The 23,672-nt window shown below is 38.2% G+C and overlaps 1 protein-coding gene across 1 annotated transcript in view; it reads left to right on the forward strand.

The window, feature by feature from the left end:
* Window positions 1-23,672, forward strand: part of NOTCH2 (notch receptor 2) — a 168,907-nt gene that overhangs the window by 85,235 nt on the left and 60,000 nt on the right. The window contains exon 5 of the mRNA XM_082685214.1: window positions 6,319-6,441. Coding sequence (XP_082541340.1) covers window positions 6,319-6,441 — 123 coding nt within the window. The remainder of the gene's footprint in view (window positions 1-6,318; window positions 6,442-23,672) is intronic.

Consider the following 23,672-nt stretch of genomic DNA (forward strand, 5'->3'; position numbering starts at 1 on the left):
CTCCTTTGTGGGTTGCCATTAAATAAGTCTTTAGCAGAAGCACTGAAGAGAATAATTTTAACATAAGAGCAACATAGAAAATAAATTATTGAATCATTGATTTCCAGTATTTTTGCATTAGGGCCAAATAATGGGGATCGAATGAGTTAGGCTGGTTTTTTATATATGGATACTTTAAAAAGTAGCCCAGGTAATCAGAGAACAGTGGATTGTTTGAATCTATTGGCTGTGCCTTGTGAGTTACAGTTTGATTGGCGAATCCTCAGTGTGCTTTACGTTTCTTTCTCTCCTACACCTCTGTGTTCCTCTATTATTTTTTAAAAATTATATAAAAAGCTGTCTGATCTATCCTCTCCAAACAACAGAGGTTTATTCTTTGTGAACCACCTCTGTATTTTACAGGCTGAGTATATGTGATAGCCCTATATCATTAAAATAAAGCTTAAGCCCATTTTGTGGCTTTTGTGTCTGAGCTTAAAAACTGTTAGAAGTAATTCCCTCTTGCATTCTCATACGCAAGGGCATGTAGCTTTCTCTTGGGTATTACTTTTTTTTTCTTGGGTTTTATATTAATCATACTTTTGCAGGTTTCTCTGGAGCGATGCAGAAATGATCATACCACTTTCCAGGGTACATTATTTTAGTTCCAGTTTTAGTTGATGTTCCTGGACATCTTTCCTATTCTCCTATGCTTTCAGTAGGAGTTTCAAACATGGTATCTCCTTAGCTTTCTATCACCTTACCCTGCCCACCTTGCCTTTTTATATAGAAATTATTCTTTTTTTAAAAAAGATTTTATTTCTTTAGAGAGCGTGAGTAGGGGAGGGGTAGAGGTGAGGGGGAGAGAGAGAGAGAGAGAGAGAGAATCTCCAGCAGACTGCACCCTGAGTGCAGAGTCTGACATGGGGCTCCATCCCATGCCCCTGAGATCATGACCTGAGCCAAAAATCAAGAGTTGGACACTCAAGTGACTAAGCCACCCAGATGCCCTAGAACTTATTCTTTATGATGTGTCAAAGGCACCTATTTCACTGAAGTGCCTTCAATGCTCCCAATCCTTATGGGGATTGGAGACCTCCGTAAGGTCTTTTGGTAACTTTTATACCTCTAATACAGCGCTTATCAAGCTGATTGTTTATTTGTTCATCTTTCCTAGTAGACACTCTCTTTTAACTCCTCCTGCCAGTATCCAACTTAGTGCATGGCACAAAATTGAGACCCAGTGAATATTTCACAAACGAATGAATTGAATGTGATAGAAAAGAGAATTATTGTATTCAATAATTAAAAATATATATATATATATAATATATATATATATACCGAAGTTCTTTTGATTTACCTTATTCAATTTTTTGACTTTTTTAGTGATGAATTTAGAAGAGTGGAGATCATTAGGGAGATACCAAGAGAGGTGTCCAGGGGCAGCAGCCTGGGTGGGTGGGGGGCTCGGGGATACATGGGCCAGTCATGAGGGTCAACAAGCTCATCTGGGCCCATTTGGAGAATGGAAGGTGTATGCCAAGAAGACCAACTGGACCAGTATGAGACCAGTTTGCTTTTGTGACAGATTTCTTTTTAGGGGATTGTGGGAGAAAATAGACTTGTAGCTCTTTTTTGCCTTTGTCCAGTTTCAGATATTCCTGGTTTTTTCCTCACTTTTTCATCCCTGTGGACTAAAGCTCCTCCAGAGGACTTTTAGCCTGGTATGAGAGAATCCTAGTTGTGTCTTCTCATCTTCCTCTTTCTGCTCTCTTCTTTGTATCTCTCCAGAAGCCCTTTCACCCTCACACATCCCAGCATCCGAAAGTGGAAAGATACAGATGCTTTCTTGAGAGATGCTGTTCTCTGTGTGGGATGACAAGCTCAAAAAATTCTTTTCTGCTCCCCACCCTCACTGTTATCATTTATCAGTTACATGAGCCATGATTTTATAACAGCACAGTCTTAAAATGTTCCTTCTAAGTTTAATTTCTCTCCTTTTGGCCTTTTAAGGATGTGAATTGGCTTTAAGCCGTTGACTCCTTTTAGTATGGTCACGTGAGCCTCTTTGTAAATCTGCTACACCCATCCCACCCACAGGTCTGGAGACTTGTCTCTTTCCCTTTCCCCAGAACCTTAAAATACATTTTTAAGAAGTGATTGCACTGTAGCTTATTCATATAAGCCTTACCACCACCTCCTCTCCTTGGGTGGACTTTCTTACAAGAATTTGCTAGCTAGTTCCAAAAAGAGGTCTGTATCTCTATTTTTAAAGCATAAATCCTGTCTTAACTCTGGAGGAGAACTGATTTGGCTTGAATTTTCTCAGACATGGGAACTTTTAACCTTAGGTTGGTTTTTCAGATTTTTACAAGGGAACTCTGGGTCCCAGACAGCATACTGTTTGGAACTGGTTCCGTACTGGCTTCTGCCTACCAGCCATGTAAACTTAGATAAGTCAGCCATATGGCCCTCAACTTCTTCATCTGTGACATAAAAGGATTAGAGTAGATACTTTCTAAGGGCTGTTTAAGTCTATTCATATATAGTATTAGCTAATATGTATAGATCACTTATGCATCAGGCACTGTTTTAAGTGCATTTGCCCGAATAGAATAGCTTTAGTGAGATATAATTTACATACCACGTAATTTGCTCTTTCAATTATACAATTCAAGGGCACCTGGGTGGCTCAGTGGGTTAAACCTCTGCCTTCAGCTCAGGTCATGGTCCTGGGGTCCTGGGATCGAGCCCCGCAACGGGCTCTCTGCTCGGTGGGGAGCCTGCTTACCCCTCTCTCTCTCTGCCTGCCTCTCTGCCTACTTGTGATCTCTGCCTGTCAAATAAATAAATAAAATCTTAAAAAAATTGTACAATTCAGTGGTTTTCAATGTATTCACAGATATGTGTAACCATCACCACAATCAATTTTAGAACATTTTTATCACTGCAGAAGGAACCCCATACCATCAGCATTCACATTGTGTTGGTCCTTAATTCTCCCCCAGCACTGGGCACCTACTAATCTACTTACGGTCTCTATAGATTTACTTGTTCTGGACATTTCATATAAATGGAAACATTTCTTTCACCTAATATTTTCAAAGTTCATTCATGTTATAGGAGGTATCAGTGCTTCGTTCCTTTCGTGGCTCTTGAAGTATTCCATTGTAAATTTATCACATTTTCTCCCTACTTTTTTTAAAAAATTGAAGTATAATTGACATATAATGTTATATTCGTTTCAGGTGCAAAACATTGATTCAACAATCCCATACTCAGTGCTCACCACATTTTATTTATCCATTCACTAGTTAATTGACATTTTGGGCTGCTTCTGCTTTTTTGGTGATTATGAACAATGCCTCTGTGAACATTCTTAAACAAGCTTTTGTGTGGACATATATTTTCATTTCTCTTGGGTCTGTATTTAAGGGAGGAATTTCTGGGTGATATGGTAATGCTGTTTAACCTTTTCAGGAATTGCCACTCTGTTCCAAAGTGGGTGTACTCCTTTACATTTCAACCAGCAGTATATGAAGGTTCCAGTTTCTCCACATCCTCACCAATACTTGTTATTGTCTGTTTTTTTGATTATGGCCATCTGAGTTGGTGTGAGATGACATCTCACTGCAGTTTTGATAGGCATTTCCATGATGGCTAGTGATGTTGAGCATCTTTTCATGTGTTTATGGCCATTTATATATCACTTTGGAGAAATGTCTATTCAGATCCTTTACCCATTTTATAATGGGTTATTTGCCTTTTTATTATTACATTATTTATTGTGTATTTTTATTATTGCTGTAAGTGTTCATTATCTATCCTGGATACAAGTCTCTTATCAGATAAATGATTCATAATTATTTTCTCTCATCCTGTGGGCTGTCTTTTCACTTTCTTGATGGTATCTTTTGAAGCCCAAATGTTTTTAATTTTGATGAAGTCCAAACTTTCCAATTTGTATTTAGTTGCTTGTGCTTTTGTTCATATTTATGAAAGCTTTGCCTAGCCCAAGTCAGAGAGAGTGACTGCTATGTTTTCTTATGAGAGTCTTATAATTTTAACTCCTAGATTTTAAGTAATTTTTGTGTTATGACACGGGAAAAAGATCCAATTTATTCTTTTGCCTGTAGACGTTCAGTTGTCCCAGCACCTTTTACTGAATTAAGGGCTGTGTATATCTAACTAATTTATTCTTTATAGCAATCCTTTGTGGTAGACCCTGTTGATTCCCCCAGAGAGGAAAGAAAGTTTCAGCATCTTGTCCCTCACTCACCTATTGCATATGAAGGTCGATTGTTGAACCTAGACCCCCTGAGGCCATGCTTTAATCATGAATTAACTCTTAGCAACCTGCTTTCTTACTACCTACTTGCCTTTGACAGGGAAGAACTACCTTGAAAATAGTCATAAAAAGAAAACATTTTATTTCTTATTGTTGTGGTTATGCTGAAATGCTTCTGCTTTCTTAATCTGTCTGTGGTTGGTGAATTTAGTTAGTTGTAGCATTGGCTAATAAAAATTTAGGGTCACAGTTTCAGTTCCTAGTAGTTTGGCTACCAGGGCTTTATCACCTCCCTGACACTATAGTCAACCATATTAGTCTTAGTCACCAGAGAGATCAAGTTACCAGTTCCAGAATACCACTAGATCACATAGGTTCCAGCAGTGGTGGGCCAGGAGCCCTATTTCCCTCACACTCTAAAACTTTATCTTTAATTTTTCTAAGGAATGTTTTCATAAAGAACGCTAAGGTAGGAGCAGAGACCTCAGTTTTTGTTCAGACACTGCTACTTGGTGGATCTGTAGATTTGCCCTTACTTCATCTTAATTATGGGTGGGCTTCAGTTCACTTGTAAGTCTTTCATAAAATTAAACATATATGAGTAATACGATAAATTTTTAAAAATCTGAGTCTATAAAAATTTTCAGTCTTTCTCAAGCTTACTTAGTGATTTATCTGCTGGAATGGACTGAATACTGAATGCCTAGAGAAATCAAATTCTCCTTATTCAAGGTTTCAGTTATCCCCATCTTCTGTAAAGTGATTTTCTTTGGTGTCAGTAAAAAAAAATTTTTTTATTTGCCACTTAGTTTATACGTATTTACATGACCGCCACTTTATTCAGAGAAATCAACCATGTTGCAGTGTAACAAAGCAGATATAGAACATCATCACAGTGGCTTGTGGTAGGAATGAATAAAATAAGGTGTGATTGTTGTCTTTCCCTCTCACCAGGCTGTAATTACCCCCAAAGCAGGGACATTTTGTCTTTTTTACTCAAGGTTTAATCCCCAGTACGTAGTATAAGACCCAATAAATGTTTTGAGTGAGAGAAGAACCTTAGAGACATTTTGAGGAGGCCATAGTATATTTCAAATAGGAGAATGATTTGTTGAACATTCAGTTTTAAAGTTGGTAGTCTTCTGTCTTAATAGCTAAGGGATTTGGTAGCCAAGGAGAAAGAAAGGAAAAAGCTCAATATGTAAATTACAGAGAAACAGACTGGGCAGTTAGGGTGAAGTTTAGTGTGTTGGTAAAAACAAAAAAACAAAAAAATCAAGAGGAAGGAAGTAATGCCATAAATGTGGAGAGGAAGTTGAAGAATTTGAAGTGTTGGTAAGTTGAGTTTAATTAATAATAATGCCACCCCATTTTCAAATAGCTTTTTATGTTTATGATGTACTTTATTCATGATATGGCACTTACAACAACCTAGAAAGGCAGGTTGGGCAGGTGGATTGAGCCTCATTTTAAAGATGAGGAAGTTAGTTCAGTTTGTAATTTACCATGTGATTAATAGCTTATAGGTAGTGAGATTGAAACTTGACCCATATATTTAAACTTCTCAGTATTTTTCTTATGTTCCCTATCCCCACCTAGTTTTCCCAAGCAAATATCCTAAGAAGAAAGTAAATGAGTTTAAATTTAATTAGGTGATCTTTTATCTGTTTTTCCCATTAATCTAGGATGGAGCTGGGAAAAATCTACTATCCCCCTCCCCTGCTTTTTTAAAGAATCAGTGAATAGTCATCTAAGTACACATTTATCTTTACTGGGATTTTATTTCATAAAAACACTTTGAAATACTTGTGAGGTGACTGTGAAGGCATGTCATTGGCATAATCAGTCACTTTATCTAGCTTCTCTTGAGGCAAGAGAAGATGGAAGATTGGGCAGTTTTTTTGTATGGTGAGTCCTGGTTGACCACCTGCTGGCTACTGAACTGAAATAATGAGGTAGGTCCGTTCTGATGACCATGTTCTGTAGAAGAGCTGATCACTTACTTCAGCATGAGAATTCATTATTTTTTCTTGTTCTTCTTTATCCAGGTTTCGAAGGGATCACCTGTGAGCGGAATATTGACGACTGCCCTAATCACAAGTGTCAGAATGGAGGGGTTTGTGTGGATGGGGTTAATACTTACAACTGCCGCTGCCCCCCTCAGTGGACAGGTATGCACACTCTGGCAAATCAGTTAGAGTAGGGCATGGATTGGTAACCAGAGGCAGGCTCTTACTGAAGTGGACATCTTTTACTAGGGTCTCTGTGTTACATCATTGGGTAGAGTGCTAACCCCATATGTTCTTCTATGCTCATTTCAAGAATAACATTTTCACAGATATGACTTAGTACCTCAGCACCACACTAAGATGCTATGGCAGATATGAGAGAAGAGCATTACTGACAGACCCCGACGTCTGGGAAAAGCAATTGCCTAGGATATAGCAAATACTTAATACATATTTGAGAGGAAAAGAACACAATTAACTATGAAAATATAAATGTTCTTATCACACTTACAAAAAAATAGGTACTATGCAAGTAATGGATGTATTCACTAATCTTATTGTAATCATTTTTCTACACTATAAACATATCAAATCATCACATTGTATACCTTATTTTTTCATAATGTATTCTTTAAATTTATACAGTATTGTATGTCAAAAATATCTCAGTAAAGCTGGGGAAAAAAGAAACTACAACTTGTTAAGTATAGTATCAAAGAATAATAATTATATGAAAAGGCTATTAAAATACTCTCCTTTATTCCATCCAAAAAGTGAAAATATAAGTTACACACTACAAGAGTTCAGAGATTATTCATGGACAAAAATCTATATTATTGCCATGTCCTATAATTATGCAAAGGGTTGGGCAGGCACCTTTGATGACATTATATTTATGACAACCATCTACGTTTCTGTTTTTTTCCTTTTTTGTATTTCTTTTTGCACATGGGACAAGAATAGATTTTTCAGCCTCAGACATTATTCTTGCTTAATTTTACAACCTCTTGAAGTATCTGCTGTTGTCTTGGGCAGATTTTCCACTTATTTTTGAAGGTTAAGTGATTTTATGCAGACATTTGGTTCTAATTTCTGTTTATATCTATTTATCTAACTGAAAGTGGAAGCAATTAAGAACTGATTAAGTGACTAAGAACTAAGCCTTTTTGAGAGAACTTGATGATTTAATGTGGAAACCCAAGTATAAGTTAATGTTATAAGGAAGAAACTTCAGGGGCGCCTGGGTGGCTCAGTTGGTTAAGTGGCTGCCTTGGCTTGGGTCATGATCCCAGGGTCCTGGGATAGATGCCCATATTGGGCTCCCTGCCTGAGGGGCAGCCTGCTTCTCCTTCTCCAAGAGTGTGCTCTCTTACACGCACACTCTTGCTCTCAAATAAATAAATAAAATCTTTAAAAAAAGAATAAGAAGGAAACTTGAACGCCAGTGAGGGATTTTGCCCAGGAAAGAAGTCTTGATGTTGGATTGCTGACGTTACTACCTGGTATTCTTTAGAATTTCCAAGTTGCTTTCCCTTATCTGTAGGAGCGAATTATTTAGAGTACTCTTTAGAGCTGAACACTATGAATATGAAAAGATTAAAAGGGTTTAAAACGTTGGTTACATGATTTCCTGGAAGGGCACACATTTCTGATTTTAATCTCCAAGTTCTCCTTTTAAATACTTTTCCACTGGGTTTCTCTAGTATTGGACTTCCGTAGCATTTCTTGGTGTCTTGATCCTAGGACTTTACTCCCAACACTCTGCGCTTTCTGTCATATTCTGTCTTCTCTTTAGCTTTTGCCATTTCTCTGATAGATTTTCTTTTCAACTCAAAAAACTTACTGTCAAGTTCATTACTTGACAGTAATAACTGAAAGGATTTAAATTTTTCTCTTTTTAATGATCCTTACAGTGGTATTAGGAACTTGACCCCATCCTACTCTCTCCTTTCTTGTACATGGTACTAAGGGTTCTGATGCTAGTGAAGATTAAATGATATGTGATTTCATTGCTGAGTTTTCTTTGATGCTATACTCCATTTCCTGCTTTGGTATTTATTAGGAAGGTGCATTCTTGGGGAAAGCTATCTCAGTGAAATGATATTTTATCAAAATTTTTTATACCAGAATGTTTAATAAGTACCTCTTTTTAGGAAAGTCCTTATAACATGTTTGTTTCTCCGTGTGTTTTTGTATTTTCTAGAAAGGATAGCAGACTTTGGGGTAACTTTAATATGGCAGTATTTATTTCTTTTGCTCTGCTGTCATTTAAAGTGACTTTTAGTCTTTGGCTTTCCACCACAGGTTTCCTTCCTCTTTTCACTCATTCAGATTCTTTGATTTCCAGTGTTTTTTACTGTCCACATCACTAACAGGATCAAGTCCGAGGTCCTTTCTCGGCTGTATGAATTCCTTCCTGGCCTCAACCCTGTTTGTTTCCCAGTCTTCTCATGAATCCAATAGCAGTAAGAACTGCTTCCAGTTCTCCTGTATCTACTGCATCCTGTGTCTTCACTCAGAGCATTCCTTTTCCACAGATTTTCCTTCTCTGTTCCTCTCCTTGTTATAGGCAGCCTCACCAGTTTTACCTGCCTGGCTCAGGTCAAGTGGCTGCCCCTTCAGGGAGCATTCTGTGACCTCTCTCCAGGATGAGCTAGGTATTGTCCTCTGGATTCCCTTACTGCATTGTACATTCCTCAGTGATAATGCTCACCACATTAATATTGGCATTATTATATGCTTGAAATGAGGGTAATACCACGTTATAGGATGACAACGGTTGTTGGTGATACCAGTTACTACTGCTCTCTACACACCTTTGTTCTCAGTAGCATACAGCTGAACTGTTCGCCATCCCAGCCCTCATGTCATTCTGAGAGGAAAAGAGAAAAAATTGGGAGTCTTAGGGTTCCTATTTCTACTGATACCAGAGCTATAAATTCAGATTAGTATTTTTTGCTTTATACAAATTAAAGAAATGAGTGGGCTAGAGGCTGGGAGTTAACTAATGTTTGTTAGTAACCAAATACTGTGCTAATTACAATGTTTTATATTTTGTGTAATCTTTGTGATAATTGTATTAGGGGTAGAGTTTATTAAATATCCTTTTTACAAATGATGATGGATATACAGAAGGGTTAAACAGTTTACTCTAGGCACAAAGTGGTTGGGTCAGGGTTTGAATCTAGTGTTGAACCCCAAGTCTGTGCTCAAATCTGTGGTCTTTTTTTATACAAATCGACTCTGGATTGTCCTTCTTTATTTTTTACTTTTTAAGAATTTTGAATCTTTTTAATAGACAATGTTCAACTTATAATTTTATTATTCTAGGATGTGGTGATTTATTCTTTACCTTTTTTTTCCATTTTAGATATTTTCCTGGTTACTTTGGGATCAGAAGTCAATATTGAATGAATATTTTATATTCAGTCTGGAGATTTTTTCAAAAGCCTTATTGCAACTTTATTCAGACTTCCCCATACAATTCCCAGCTATAGAGTTGAAGCATGAACAGTTAGTTTGGTCTCGCTTTTGACACAATAGAAAAAGAAGGGTTGGAGTTAGTCTACTCAGAAGAAGTGAAGTTGCCAGGTATCTGAAAAAGAATGAATGGGATTATATAACTGAAGAAACTAGGTGTCAGTTTGAAATAAAGGAGATTTGTGAATTTGCCATTTTTAATTAAGTTTTTTATTTTAATTCCTGTATAGTTAGCATATAGCATTATATTTATAAGTTTTTAATGAGAGGAGCCTGATAGGCACTATGTTGTTTTATAAATACATATACAGAGAAGGTTTGGTCTTTAGTAGCAAGTTCTGGACTTCAAGATGACCAGAAATTTTTTCCAAGTCTTTCATGGTTTGATTTGGGATAAATGAGTCAGCTTCCTTTTCTTCAGAAGGCTTTATTTGCTATCCAGGGAACTAATATCTCTTAGTTACTTTACTGGGGTATTGGGAGAATAAATGGTGCAATAAAAAAACCTCTTAAGCCTTTCATTTATCATGTAAATTAAATTAATTGTAATTATAAATTATACTTACAACTGTAAATTGCACTTATCATGTAAAATGTTCTAGATCTATGTTGTTTGATATCGTAGTCATTAGCCATATTTTGCTAGTGAGTATCTGAAGTATGACAGGTCAAACTGAGATGTGCCACAGCTATAAAATACCTGATTTTGAAGACTCAGTATGCAAAACAAAAGCAAAATGTCTCAGTAACAATGTTTTAAATTTTGGTTTAGACTCTAAAATGATAGTGTTTTGGATGTATTGAGTTAAATAAAATATAGTATTAAAGTTGATTCCATCAGTTTCTTTTTCTTTTAAGTGCTACCAGAAAATTTTAAATGAAATCTGTATATCTCATGATATTTTTAGTGGACAGAACTACTTTAGGTCTGAAGATGTTCTATAGGTATTAGTACAGCTGCTACTGTAGGAGTATCCTCTCTGGTCCCGGGCGGTAGAGGGATAGGTTCGCAGTTGTTTGTATCGGGGGGCCTTGGGTTTGTCTCACTAGAAGAAGGCATGTTGCCCTTGTTGTAGTGTGGTTTCCAAATCAGTTATGGACAGGACTGTGTTCTGATCTGGTCTTTTCACCTGACATGGCCTTCCAGAACAGTATTCAAAAGATACTGCTCTTCTAGATGAGCTAAAGCCCAGTTGGTATTGGTATTTGGGCAAAAATGGTTTACTTTTTTAATAGGAATTTTGTTAAAGAGATGTCTGAGTAGTTGGATGTTCCTTTAGGAAATGGAAATAAACCTAAGGATTTGATGAAGCCTGAGCACAAAAGTCTGTATTATTACTGTATTAGGCCTCAAGCCATCATATGATAAAAAGTTCTGCTCTGGCAGATATCCACTTAAGAGAAAAAAAAAAAGGTATAAAAGGCTCCCAAATTAATTAAAGCAGTGTAGATTAATGTTTTGTCCACATAGATTGTTATTTGAATTTTCTTTTTAAAGGTTCATTTCCTTCAGAATTAAAGTTGCCTCTAAACTCAACTCACAAATTCCTCTCTGGCAGCTTTTGGTTTGGGTTCACTCCTAGGGCAGACATGATTTATTTTCCTGTGCTTGTTATTAACCCAGAAATGTAATTTTAGCTTGGGCTTGGAATAGTGCTTTGGGACACTAAGCAGAAGTGAACAATGGAAGTTAGGTGGACGTGAGTCAAATAAAACCAACCACATTTTCTCTCAGCTCTCCTTTTTATAACTGATGAGCCCAAAGAGTTGGTTAAGATTCCCTTGACTGTCGGTTGCTCCAACTTCAGTAAGAATTTTTTGGCATGAATCAGCAAGAACATACTGCCAGAGGTGGTGCACTAGCTCCTGTGTCTGGGAACGAAGTCTTTTCGTGACAGTATTTTGATTTTGAATTAGATGCCTCATTTCAGTCTAGACTCTAGTTGGTGACAAGCTGTTCCCTAGGATGAGGCTTTTGTTACAACCACTTTTCTGTTTTTTAAATACTATAGGAATGTGGGCTTTTGGTTGAGAGTGGAAACTATTTATATCTGGGGCTGTAAAACTATTCTCATTTGTATTCTGCATGGGGGAATGGGAAAATACATCTCCCATTTCAGTTTCTCTGCTGTGAACTCGTTTGTGAGGACTTGATAAAAGTCTGTTTTCTGGAATTTTGCTTCACCCAATTTCAGTTTGCTATCAGTTGGGCAGACTGCCAGAGTGCTAACCTGAAGCACCCTCATCCAAAAGTCCCACCCAGAGTTGATGAGTGGTCATGTTGGTGTGAACAGGGGTAAGTGGTTAGGTTAGCCCCCCACAAAATATAGGAGGTGAGACCGAGGGATCTTTTGTGCTCTTGTGGTCCATGACTCAATGTCTGACTTTGGCTACATTCCAGGCAAGATCCAGTTTCATTCCATAGCTTTTCAAACCCCTGCAGAATTGTTGTAAGGTAGCTTTAATAACATATTTATTGAATAACTCACTGTTATATCCAGTATACTATGCTGGATGCTATAAGAGACACAAAGAAGGAATAAGTCAATTCTTATCTTTTAAGGATTGTCAGATTCACTAGGAAGAAAGAAGAAAGTCTACACGTAACCATATAGGAGGTAGAATCTATAAATGAACTTGAGTTTGGATAGAAATTGGGGGCCATCTAAGTACTTGGTTGGATGAAGGGGAAATAGAACAGAGTTAACTTCTGTTTTGAATCTGTGTAATAAGAGAATGTGGGTTCTATTGACAGAGATAGAGAAATGGGCGAAAGATCCTGGTGAGTTTGAGGTGAGTTTTCCAAGAGAAAAGCATGTATAACACCCAGAAGGTCAGATTAGAGGTAAGGGCTCTAGACTCAGATTTTGAGTCTCTTTTTGGTTGCTCTGAGAATGTATCCGGTTTGTAAGGGAAAGTGTGTGGTGTGAGAGAAACAGAGAGTTTGGACCTAAATTGTGAGTGATGTCCAGACTTCAGAAAATGGAGGAAGAAAGGGACCCAAAGAAGGAAGGTGAGAGAAAGGGATGTCTGTGTGTTGGAAAGCTCTGCCATGACAGCATCCCTAAGCCAGGGGCTGCATTTTAAGACTGTGCCCTTGCCTCAACTCTGCATGCCTCTCTGGTACCATCTTGGTATTTTACCGCTGTTCCTGGTTTATATGCTTACCTCAGCTGAGGAGATTTTCAGCCTCTGGAGAATGGGGGTGGTGTTACTTATTTTGGCATTCTTGGGACCAATTTTAACAAATAGTAGTCGTTGAGTGAATGACAAACAAGAAACTGAAATAAGAATGATAACTATAAAGAGTTAATCAAAATTTTTGAGGTCATGGGAATCTTCTAATACGTAGTTTCAATATTAAGGAGAGAAGAATGCCAAATTGCAAAGGTTTAAATTAGGAAAAAAGTGGGTGTTGAGGAAGGAGGAAGAGGAGTGGGTATAGATCACTTATGCAAGATTTTGTACAGCTAAAAGAGGGAGAAATGCAGGGCAGTAGCTACAGGGGACAGAAACTTCATTCATGTGACTGACCGTAATCCCTTGGCTGGACTGAGTTAAGGCAGCTAGAAGAGGGTTGGTTAATGAACTTGGTTATTTAGGAGGGCTTGACTCTTACAAGTATTAGTGGGGGATAATTAGGTGAAATTATTGTTAGGAATGGGGAAAGAGGGAGACAGGAAGTTACAGTCAGAATTGAATACCAAATTTGAGATCTTGCTTTGGAATAATGGATCCAAATGTGATCCAGAATGTGAGTGTGCTTGTGATATGGAGTGGATGTGGAAGCTGTTGAGTTCAGAAAAGTAAAGAACTCTTGGCTTGGATGACCTTATTAGTACTCAACATAGATATTAATTTCATGGGAAATAGGAAAGAGTGAGAAGATCATAAGTCGTGTTTAAGTCTTTCAAGGAGCTGGAAATTGGTCCATGAAGACAACAGATAGAGCTGAGATTATTTAAATTATAGTACTTGATGTTTTCTTAAAAAATATACATGTTTAGAAAAATGTGAATTTGAATCCATCTCTGTTTTTTAGTGTGAAATTAAAACTGCATATACTCATCCCCTCTTCGGTAAGATGAATAGGCATGCTTTTGGTTCTCTTATATCTTCTTTTCACTCTCCAGATTTTATTTATATGATTTGGGATTTAAAAATTCGTATCATAGGATTGCTATTGAATTTTAAAATTTTATGCATTTTCTTTTCTTTTTTTTTTTTTTTTTTAAGATTTTATTTATTTATTTGAGAGAGAGACAGTGAGAGAGAACATGAGCAAGGAGAAGGTCAGAGAGAGAAGCAGACTCCCCGTGGAACTGGGAGCCCGATGCGGGACTCGATCCCGGGACTCCGGGATCATGACCTGAGCTGAAGGCAGTCGTCCAACCAACTGAGCCACCCAGGCGTCCCTATGCATTTTCTTTTAAAAATATTCTTGATATTTACATTGCTTTATAATCTAGTTTATAATATTTTGGACTTAATTCTATATATAACTTGTTTTGTGTTAACTACCAGAACATTTATATAATAACCTTTTCATTCCTGAATTCTTTATTTTGATTTATTTTTTTCAGTCAAATGAATACATCTTGGAGTAATTTTTTTTCACCAGAAAAGTTGCATGTTGGCATATCTTCAGAGCTCTTAGATATTTGAAAAATATCTTTTGATTTAGTTGCCTTCATACACAAATGGCATCTTGTCTGGATTTTTTTTTTTAAAGATTTTATTTATTTATTCAACAGAGAGAGATCACAGGTAGATAGAGAGGCAGGCAGAGAGAGAGAGGGAAGCAGGCTCCCTGCTGAGCAGAGCGCTCGATGCGGGACTCGATCCCAAGACCCCGAGATCATGACCTGAGCCAAAGGCAGCGGCTTAACCCACTGAGTCACCTAGGTGCCCCTGGATTTTGAATTCTTGAATCACAAGTCAATCTTGCCAAGTTCCTAGACATTGTTACTTTGCATCTTGTGAACATTATAGGGAACAGTGGTATCAGACAAGTCAGGCTTTCTCCCCTTTCCCTCGTCTCCTCTCTCTTTAAAGTAAAATCTTTAACTACTATTGGTATAGGTATATCCCTATTATTTTTTCTTCTAGCACCTTTGAGCCCTTTGGATCTGCAGGCTTCCGTCTGTTCTCACCTCAGAAAAGATTCTTCTTTTCATTTTTTTAATTTGTTTTTGTGTCTTCAGGAGCCTCTGTTATCTTAATTAAGTCTTCACTCTTTCCTATAGCTAAGATTTATCTCTTGATAATTTAATTCCCTTTGCATTTTATGAGAGCTTCTTAAACTTTTCCTTTATAACACTGATTTATTTTTCTTCATTGTCAGTTCTGTCCTTTATAGCTTCTGATTATGATTTTTATTTGAATTGCATTTTTTAAATATTCTAATAGAATTTACTCATTGCATCTAGGTCCTCTGTGATTCTGCTTTGTTCTCAACCTGTCCTTCATCTGAGTCTGACGTCTTGTATTATTTTTCATTTATTTTTAAAACCTCCATTTGTCTACATTTCTGGAGAATACATAGCCAATTCCTTCCATTCTGGAAGGGAACTTATTTCACAGGTATGCTCTTCATCTGCATCTTAAGGGGTAGCTTCTCCATATTTCATATTACAGAATTTTTTTTTCATATTATAGAATGTTTTAATAGGTCCCGTGTTTTGTTTTGTTTTCCATTTTACTCATTCTATTCATAGTAACTGCTTGCCTGTGAATAGAGTCAGTTGATTCTTTCTGGAACCCCTGCTGCAGTGAGGTGAGGGGTTCTTTATGTAAATTGGTTTAACAGCCCAGCAACCCAAGAAGGTGGTAAGAGAACCAGAGTGTGGGCCTCCACGTAGGGGGACTGAAGCTTGGCACTGTTTTCTTCTTCTTGTGTGGAGAAGCCTTTGTGCCAGGGGTCAGCTTTCTGAACATCCAGCTTTGGCACAGCATCCATTGCTGTCCATACAGTGGCTGAGCCTGGATGCTCTTCGATGCTGCTGCATCCGGAATTTGCCCCAGATGCACTGCAGACTCTTTCGTTGCTATAGCGGCCACAGGAGCCCTGGAACTCCCCAGAGCTTTAAATTGCTATTGACCTGGAGGGGTGAGGTGGAGTTCAGTCCATTCTCCTCACAGCAGCAGAGTGGGCTTTCTGAAATACAAATGCGATCGTGTTATTGCTTTGCTTAAAATGCTTCAGTGGGTCCTCCTTGTCTTTGGATAGAGTTCCAAGGCTCTGTATATAACTCCCTCTTCAGCCATATCTCCCCTGATCCATGCCTTATAAGTGAACCACACTGATTTTTTTTCATTGACTCAAATGAGGCATGCTTTCTCTTCTATTCAAACCAATACACATACACTTATTTCTGCCTGAAATATTCCCTACTCTGCCCTCTTATTACACACGTTTCCACACATATACACACTCTTATACAACCCACTTAACATATGAAGTCACTTTCTCTCTCTCTTGTTAAAGGTAGTTTAAAGTTTATTCAGCTATACTGCCAGTTATTCTGACTTCAGGGTAGCATTACATGGCATACTTCTGAGTTTATTCTCAAGATATTCTATTGTACTTATCTCTATCTGTTTTATAGATCATGAAGTCTCTGGCACTAGGGGGTCACCTGGGTTTGGATCACATAGCAGTGAACAAATGGATTAAAGAACTTTAGAAAGAGTTAAGGCTGGAGACCACTGTGATCTTCAAATGCCGAGACACATGCTACCATTACTGTTAATATTTGGATGATAAATTCTTGTCATAAATGCAGCCTTAGGTGATTTGAAGGGGTAAGTTTGTAGGAAAATAAAATGTGAAAAAAAAAATTACACTGCCTTGACATAGCCTTTGATTAGGTCCCATAATTGTGGCTTGCCAATGAAACATACCATCCCCAACTGGACCTGCAGAACATAGTGCTCTCTTCTCTTACTTTGTACTCCCAAGGCAACCAGTGTCCATTAGAGCTCTTATCACTCTCAGTGTGTGTTTGGTTGTAAAACTCCTGTTTATAGCCACAACTCTTTTTTCTTTACCATTATAATTTCATTGTATAAAGATCAGTGCCTGGCACATGGTATGTATATATTTGTTGAATGAATGAATGAATGAATGAGTGAATGAGAACATTAAAATTTTCAGTTGTTGCTGGCCGAAATTCAGGGCTGATTCTGGGTTCTGTCAGCATCTCTTTTCCCTATTCCCTGGGATACTTTAGTATCTTTCTTTAGTGTGGACCAGGTCTGTACTACATCTGTGTAATTGGCCTAATTGTATGAGAAGATTACTTTTGACAACAATATAAGCACTTATTTCAGAGTCTGGTACCTAGAAATTGCTAAATAAATATATTTTTTTCCTATTTGAAGTTAGTAGCAGCATTAGAGAATAAAGAAAACATTGGTTCTTTGCCTACTTACTTTCATGTTAGTGGCAATTAGAAGAGGAGGAGAGAATGCTACTGAAGAGGGCTAACTAGGCTGTAGACTTTGGGGAAATGTTAGGTTTCATTCAAAGCGGGAAGGTACCTGCCATAGTTTAGAATTACCCCTAAGACATAGTTAGGGTCAAAAGGCAAGGTGAATTGGGTGTGGACATAAATGGGATGGAGTTCAGTGAGTAAGGAAAGGGACATAATGAGGAATTTGGGTATTGACTCGTGGATGTCAATAAAGCGAAAATGGAAACTTTGGGAATAGGAATAGAATAGAGACACCCTAAAGGTGTGAAGAAGATGAGTTGAAAAGTGTTTATTATTTGATTAGAATAACCTATGTAAGAGAATACAAGTACAGATAAACCTTTGTTTAACAAAGATTTTTGAATACTTCTCAAGAAATATTAGCTGGGCACAATGTTAAGTGCTGAGGATTCACTGATGAAGTAAATAGCTACCACCTATTTCTTCATGGAATTTACAGTCTAGGGAGGAACACAGACATAAATCATATACTTATCTGTAAAATTTTGAACTGTAATGAATACCTTCAGGAAAAATAGAGGTTATTAGGAGAGCATATTAACAGGCAGAATTAATTGAGTTGAGGGTAGGCATGTAATATCTCCTTGAGAAGGTGATATTTCAAGAAAACATGGATAGGATTTAGAATTTCATCCTAAGTACAATGAAGTCATCAAACCCTTTCTCCTCAAGAGGTTTGATCATGCAAATGGCATAATCCATTGTTTATATTGAGATCATTCTGGTGATATTTTAGGAAACATATTGGTCAGGATACAGGGAAACCAGGCTTTTGAAGAGTTATAGGAAAGATGATGGTGTCTAGGATTAGGGGGGACATTCATTGAGTTTCTTGCATTTATCCATATCCCCTACTCCTGCATTATCCCCTTAGCCACTTGCCTAACCCCCAGGCTTCTTACATATATTTGTGTGCTTGTGCATTGGTGCCCACATTTTCTCATTAGGCAGACCCTGTAGACAACCAGTGTTTATACAGAATGCTTCAACCAGTCTAGACCCAGGAGGAGTAGGATAGTCAAGCTTGTGCTCTGTTCTTTCACTTCAGCAGTGGAGTAGAACATCTGAGTATAGAGAAGGTTTGGTAGGGCAGAGGTTTTAACAGTCCTCTGCTGTAGTATGGAAGGATGGGACTCTACACTCAGGAGCTTGGGTGATTGCTGGCTGGAAGGAGATATTGGAGCCTGAATTCTCTTGATTTAACCATGGAAGAGGAGGTAGCAGGGCCAGGTCAAGGGCCAGCTGGGCTCATTTTTTATATGTTCCTCATGTGCTGACTGTTGTTGCAATGAGAACTGACCCTTAACAGGGCCATTGATGTGATAAAAGTTTTTCCCACACATTTCACAGTTGAGAGATGACTAGGAAGGATAAGGGCTTTATCCTAAAGTGCTAAGGCTCAGTGATCATTTCTTTTCTTTTCTTTTTTTCCTTTCCTCTCACTTCCCAGTTACTTGTAACTCCAAGTCAGATTGTTGGTTGGTTTGTGGTACATTGAGAGAGTCATAATGAGCTGTTTTTATCCCAGTGTGTTTCAACTCATAAATGATGTCTGTTTAGTGGTCCACGGCTCACTGGGCTAGAGCTGGATGCTAATGAAGCCTAGGTCATGGTTTCCATTTCAGTACAGTTCTCTTGGGTTCACTCTGTTATATTTACTGTCAGAAGCTATGCCCACAATCTTACGCATTTGCCCTTTGGTTTTTAAGACCATGGGATGAGGCAGTAAGAAAAGATCGACATGAAAGTGACCTACTCCTACAAAACTAATACTGCATACTCATTTGTCTGATGGTAGTGTTGTTTCATTAGTAGTACTACTGAAGTGTCTTGCTCTGTCCCTGTGTTTCTCAATCCTGCCCTATCTCTGAACAGCCAGGTCAGAGTCCCCTTCCTATTAGAAGAATAACTTGATCTGCTATGACCTCACACCTCCAGCGTCCTTTTCAGCCCTCAAAGATTTCCATTTTTCATTTTGTCTTTTTCTAACATTCTTCCAAGCTGTGCAAATGTGGACAAGTCACTGCACCTCTCTGGTCCCATTTTCCTCATCTGTAAAATGAGCATGTTAGATTAAATCTAAGGTCTACAGTCTATTTCACCACTGATAACTACCTAGTAAAGTGCCAGATATGAAAACTGAGGTCATTGCCGGACACAGCTTCTATCCTCAAGGAACTTATAGTTCAATGGGGTGGGAACTATACATAATAAATAAGTAAATATAAAAATATAAAAATAAATATAAAAGTACAACTTTTGATGTTGGCGGGATGGATTGAATGGAATAGATGTAATGATGGAGAAAATTGGGGAGATGTGAACTTAAAGATCTAGTTAAGAGAAGTCAAAGGATGGGAAGTTACTAGCCATATAAATAAGAGGAGGAAGAATATTTGAGGCAGAGAGAATAGGGTATGCAGAGGTTCTGAGGTGAGTAAGAACTTCATGTTTAAGGAACCAACAGTAAGCCACTGTGTCTGGAGTAAAATATATGAAGGGAAGGTATGGATTTGAGGTGTATTTGAGAGGCAAAAGTGATCAGCCAGAAAATTATCAGGAACTGTAGGTGGCTCCAAGTATTGAAGGTATCACCCAAGGATTTGGTATTGCGATACTTTGTACCAAAATAGCCCAGACTCATGGTGGCAATAGAAAAAGTAGTTGCTAAAAACAAGTTATTTCTTTTCTCCTTTGCTGATAGGAAAAGGGAAGGGCCTAATAGCCTACTGCCTTAGTCTTAACATTAAGTGGCATTAGCCTGCAGTATCTGACAGGTGGAAATTACTGAGAGGAATAATTGAGGCCCTTAAGAACTTGCCTAACTGAGCTTTGTGCAACATATTTGGGAGTTCACCAGCAAAGTTTGTGTGTTGACATAGATAGTATCCATGCTAAGACTTGTTTGGGTGCAAGATTTAGTAGCGTGGTAGGGCATGGCTACAACGCAGCTCTCCCTTTTTATCAGACATGTTTATATGCTAGGTAGCTCGTAACTTAGTACTTTTTCCTTCTTTCAGTACCAACAGAGAGCCATTTGCTTTTAGTCCCTCTTATATTGTACTGGCAGATTAATCTTCAAATGCAGTTTTGATTATGTTTTCCCCCATCTATGAGCCTGTGATAACCCCCCCTTACTTGCTGTATCATGTTCAGAACTCATACTAGAATTAAAAGCCTTAAATGATCGCCAACCTATTCTTCTTTTAAACCCCAGCTAGAGACTATCCTTCAGTCATTTTGATGTCTTCAAGATCTAGCCCTACCACCCTCAGGAAGCCTTCTCCCTCCAGCCCGGATTTATGCTTTCTTGTCCTGGAATAGTGGGAACAGCGCAATGACCTCAGGCAATGCACCCCCCCCCCCAGATGATCACAATAAACTCTATTTCAATATTTAGTGATCTTCTGCCTTTATTCATTTGTACCAAAAGTGTTCTTTAATTGCTGTATGCTTCTGTGCTTTAAGCGTCCTTTAAGACCCCAGGAACAGGGACCTAGTCCGCAGATCTTGTTCATCAAAACTAAGGCTTGAAAACTTAACAGTGCCGCAGTGAGAAGGGCAGTAGATTTAGAGTCAGACTGATCTGGGTTTGAATGACAGCGCTTTTACTAGTTTATGACCTTGGGAAGGTTACTTTACTTTTCCAGCCCTTATGTTTCTTATTCTTAGTCTTCTGCATTGATTTCTTTCTGTGCCAAGAAGTGGTGGCATGAAGGAAATGTAGTATCTTAGCAGACATTCCACTGGGAATTTTGGAGCAGACACTTATAGTGGCCACCCAGGTTACCATTTTCCTCATTCTGGTTGATAGAATTGGAATGAAGAGGAAAAAAAAATTCTGGCAGAAATGAGCCTAGGAGAGAGTATTTTTCTGGAGTAATGTGCCTGAATCTTAGAGAAAAATCCATTTTGTAGAAAATAACTTAGGAGCCAGTGTGCTCTTGGCTCTGTAGATTTGATTTCTCTAATAAACAGTATCTAACAAGTACACAGTTGTCAGGTGTTCTAATCTTCAACAATAATCTTCATTCAAAAAATAGTGAACTGTACCTACAAGTACATTTGATTTTTGAATAGTAAATTTGAGTTGTAAGTTTTTCCAGTAATCTGATCGTATGAGTAATGATTTTCATCCTCTCTACTTCCTTAGGCCTTCATGTGCTTCAGAAATTGAGGCACACAAAGATGGTTTTGATATGGTCAGACTTACACCTCAAGTCTTTTTTAAAAGGGTTTTTTAAAAAATGTTTTAAAAATATTTTATTTATTTATTCAGAGAGAGAGAGAGCATGTGCACGAGAGCGCACAAGCAAGGGGGTCAGCAGGCAGAGGGAGAAGCAGGCTCCCTACTGAGCAAGGAGCCTGATGCGGTACCCTATCCCAGGACCCTGGAAGCATGACCGAGCTGAAGGCAGACACTTAACTGACTGAGCCACCCAGGTGTCCCTTTGTTAAGCATTTTAGAGGCAGGCAGCTCTGGTTTAAATCCCACTTCTGCACTTTCTGCCTCACAGTAGGCAAATTATTTTACCTCTCTGAGCCTATATCCTCAACTATAAAGGAGGTAAATTTTCTGGCAGCTCAAGCACAATGCCTGGTTCATAGCAGGCAAGCAATGACTCTTGGTTTCCTTTCCCAGGGGAGCCAAATTTCCATTCCAAGCATTGTTTTATTTACCTAGTCTGTCTTACTACAATATTTAAGTGTCTGGATGTTATATCGCATAAGAAATATATATGATATCTTTTTAAACACACAGTGTCTTATACTCAGAATTATCACAGAGCCAGTCAAAAAGAAAAACATCCAAATAACTCACATTCAGCAAGTAAGTTTGGTTTGAGGGTAGCATAGATATTTGAGTTAGTCTAAGTGTAAGAGACAAAGCTCTCTGTAATTTCCAGGTTACAGCCACTCTTCACCTACGTCTTAGTCATCATTTCTAAATCCCACCTGTATCCTAATTACACATCTGTCTGTACTTTGAGGTAGCATTTCTACCAGTATAGTAAAGGAGCAAAGCTTTCTATAATAAATGACATCATCCGCCCTGGGGAAATGATTGCCAGTATGTACTCCCTCACTCACTCATTCAGTCTGTATTAGTTAATACTGTGGGTTGCAGTTGACAGATCCCCATCCGAAATTAGGGATATCTGTTGGAAGGGCCATCTCATTAAGAGCAGTTGGGCTTCAGGAGTAGCTGGCACTAGTAACTTGAATGCCACATGACTCTGTTTTTTTTCTTCTGTGCCCTTCTGATTTCACCCTTATCACTTTGTCTGTCACCAGCCATTTTATCCTTTTGGTCAATGTGTCAAAGAGTCCCTAGTCCAAAAGTTTAGCAAAGGGACACTGTCATATATATAGCTTGTATCAGATGCCCATCCTGGGTCAGCCAGCCAGAGTAGGAGGGCATGATCATGTAAAGACATGGTGGCTCCCTCAAGAATTGTGTGTAAAAAAATAATTATATTGTTGAAGTGGGGTGAGGAGAAGCACCAGAGGAGGTTGATGAGCACAGAGTTCCAGAGATGCCCACACACCTATCCTGCCATCCTGGGCAGTGGGATCTTAGGTGAAGAGTATAAAAAAAAATATTCCTAAACTGTGGTTGCTTGTAGCCATGTGATGGGAGATGGATGTGTAATCAAATAAGTATAGTAGAGTGATTCTAGTTCTGTACAGTGATTGTATATGTAGATAGGGTTAAAGAATAGGGGGTCATTTAGGTTAGATCAGACACAGCTAACCTCTGTTATTGATGATAGCTACACGGCTGGGTACGTTGAATCCCTTCTGAAAATACTTGAGCTCCTTGAATTATTGTTTGGTATTCTGGGGACTAGGAATAGCCTTGACATTTTAGGAGTATAAACATCATGCTTGGGTGCCTGAGTGGCTTAGTCAGTTATGCATCTGCCTTTGGCTCAGGTTATGATCCCAGAGCCCAGGGATCAAGCCCCACATCAGGCTCCCTGCTCGGCAGGGAGACTGCTTCTCCCTCTGCCTGCTGCTGCCCATGCTTGTGCTCTCTCTCTCTCTCTCACTCTTGTATTATCTCAAATAAATGAATAACATTTAAAAAAAATAAAGAAAGACTTATTTGCCTAAAGTTAAAAAAAAAAAATCATGCGCTTTTTCATTGAGAGCTCTCTTTATCAGAATGCCTTTTCGAATTATTTATTGAGTTCTTTTTTAACAAAGATAAAATTAAAAGACACCTTGAGGTTTTATGAGTTTTAGCCACTTGTCCTGTTGTGTTTTAGAGAATTCAGATGATCTGATTATGAGTTCCCTTGGTAACTCTTTAAACTGGTATTAATAAGGACGATTCATCAACTTGTTTTATAACTCGGGTGGTCTAGCATTAAATTGCTTATTAATCACAGATGCCTTGCTTATAAGTTGAAG

This window comes from Mustela nivalis (genome assembly GCF_964662115.1).
Source record: "Mustela nivalis genome assembly, chromosome: 10".
NCBI classification, from domain to species: domain Eukaryota; kingdom Metazoa; phylum Chordata; class Mammalia; order Carnivora; family Mustelidae; genus Mustela; species Mustela nivalis.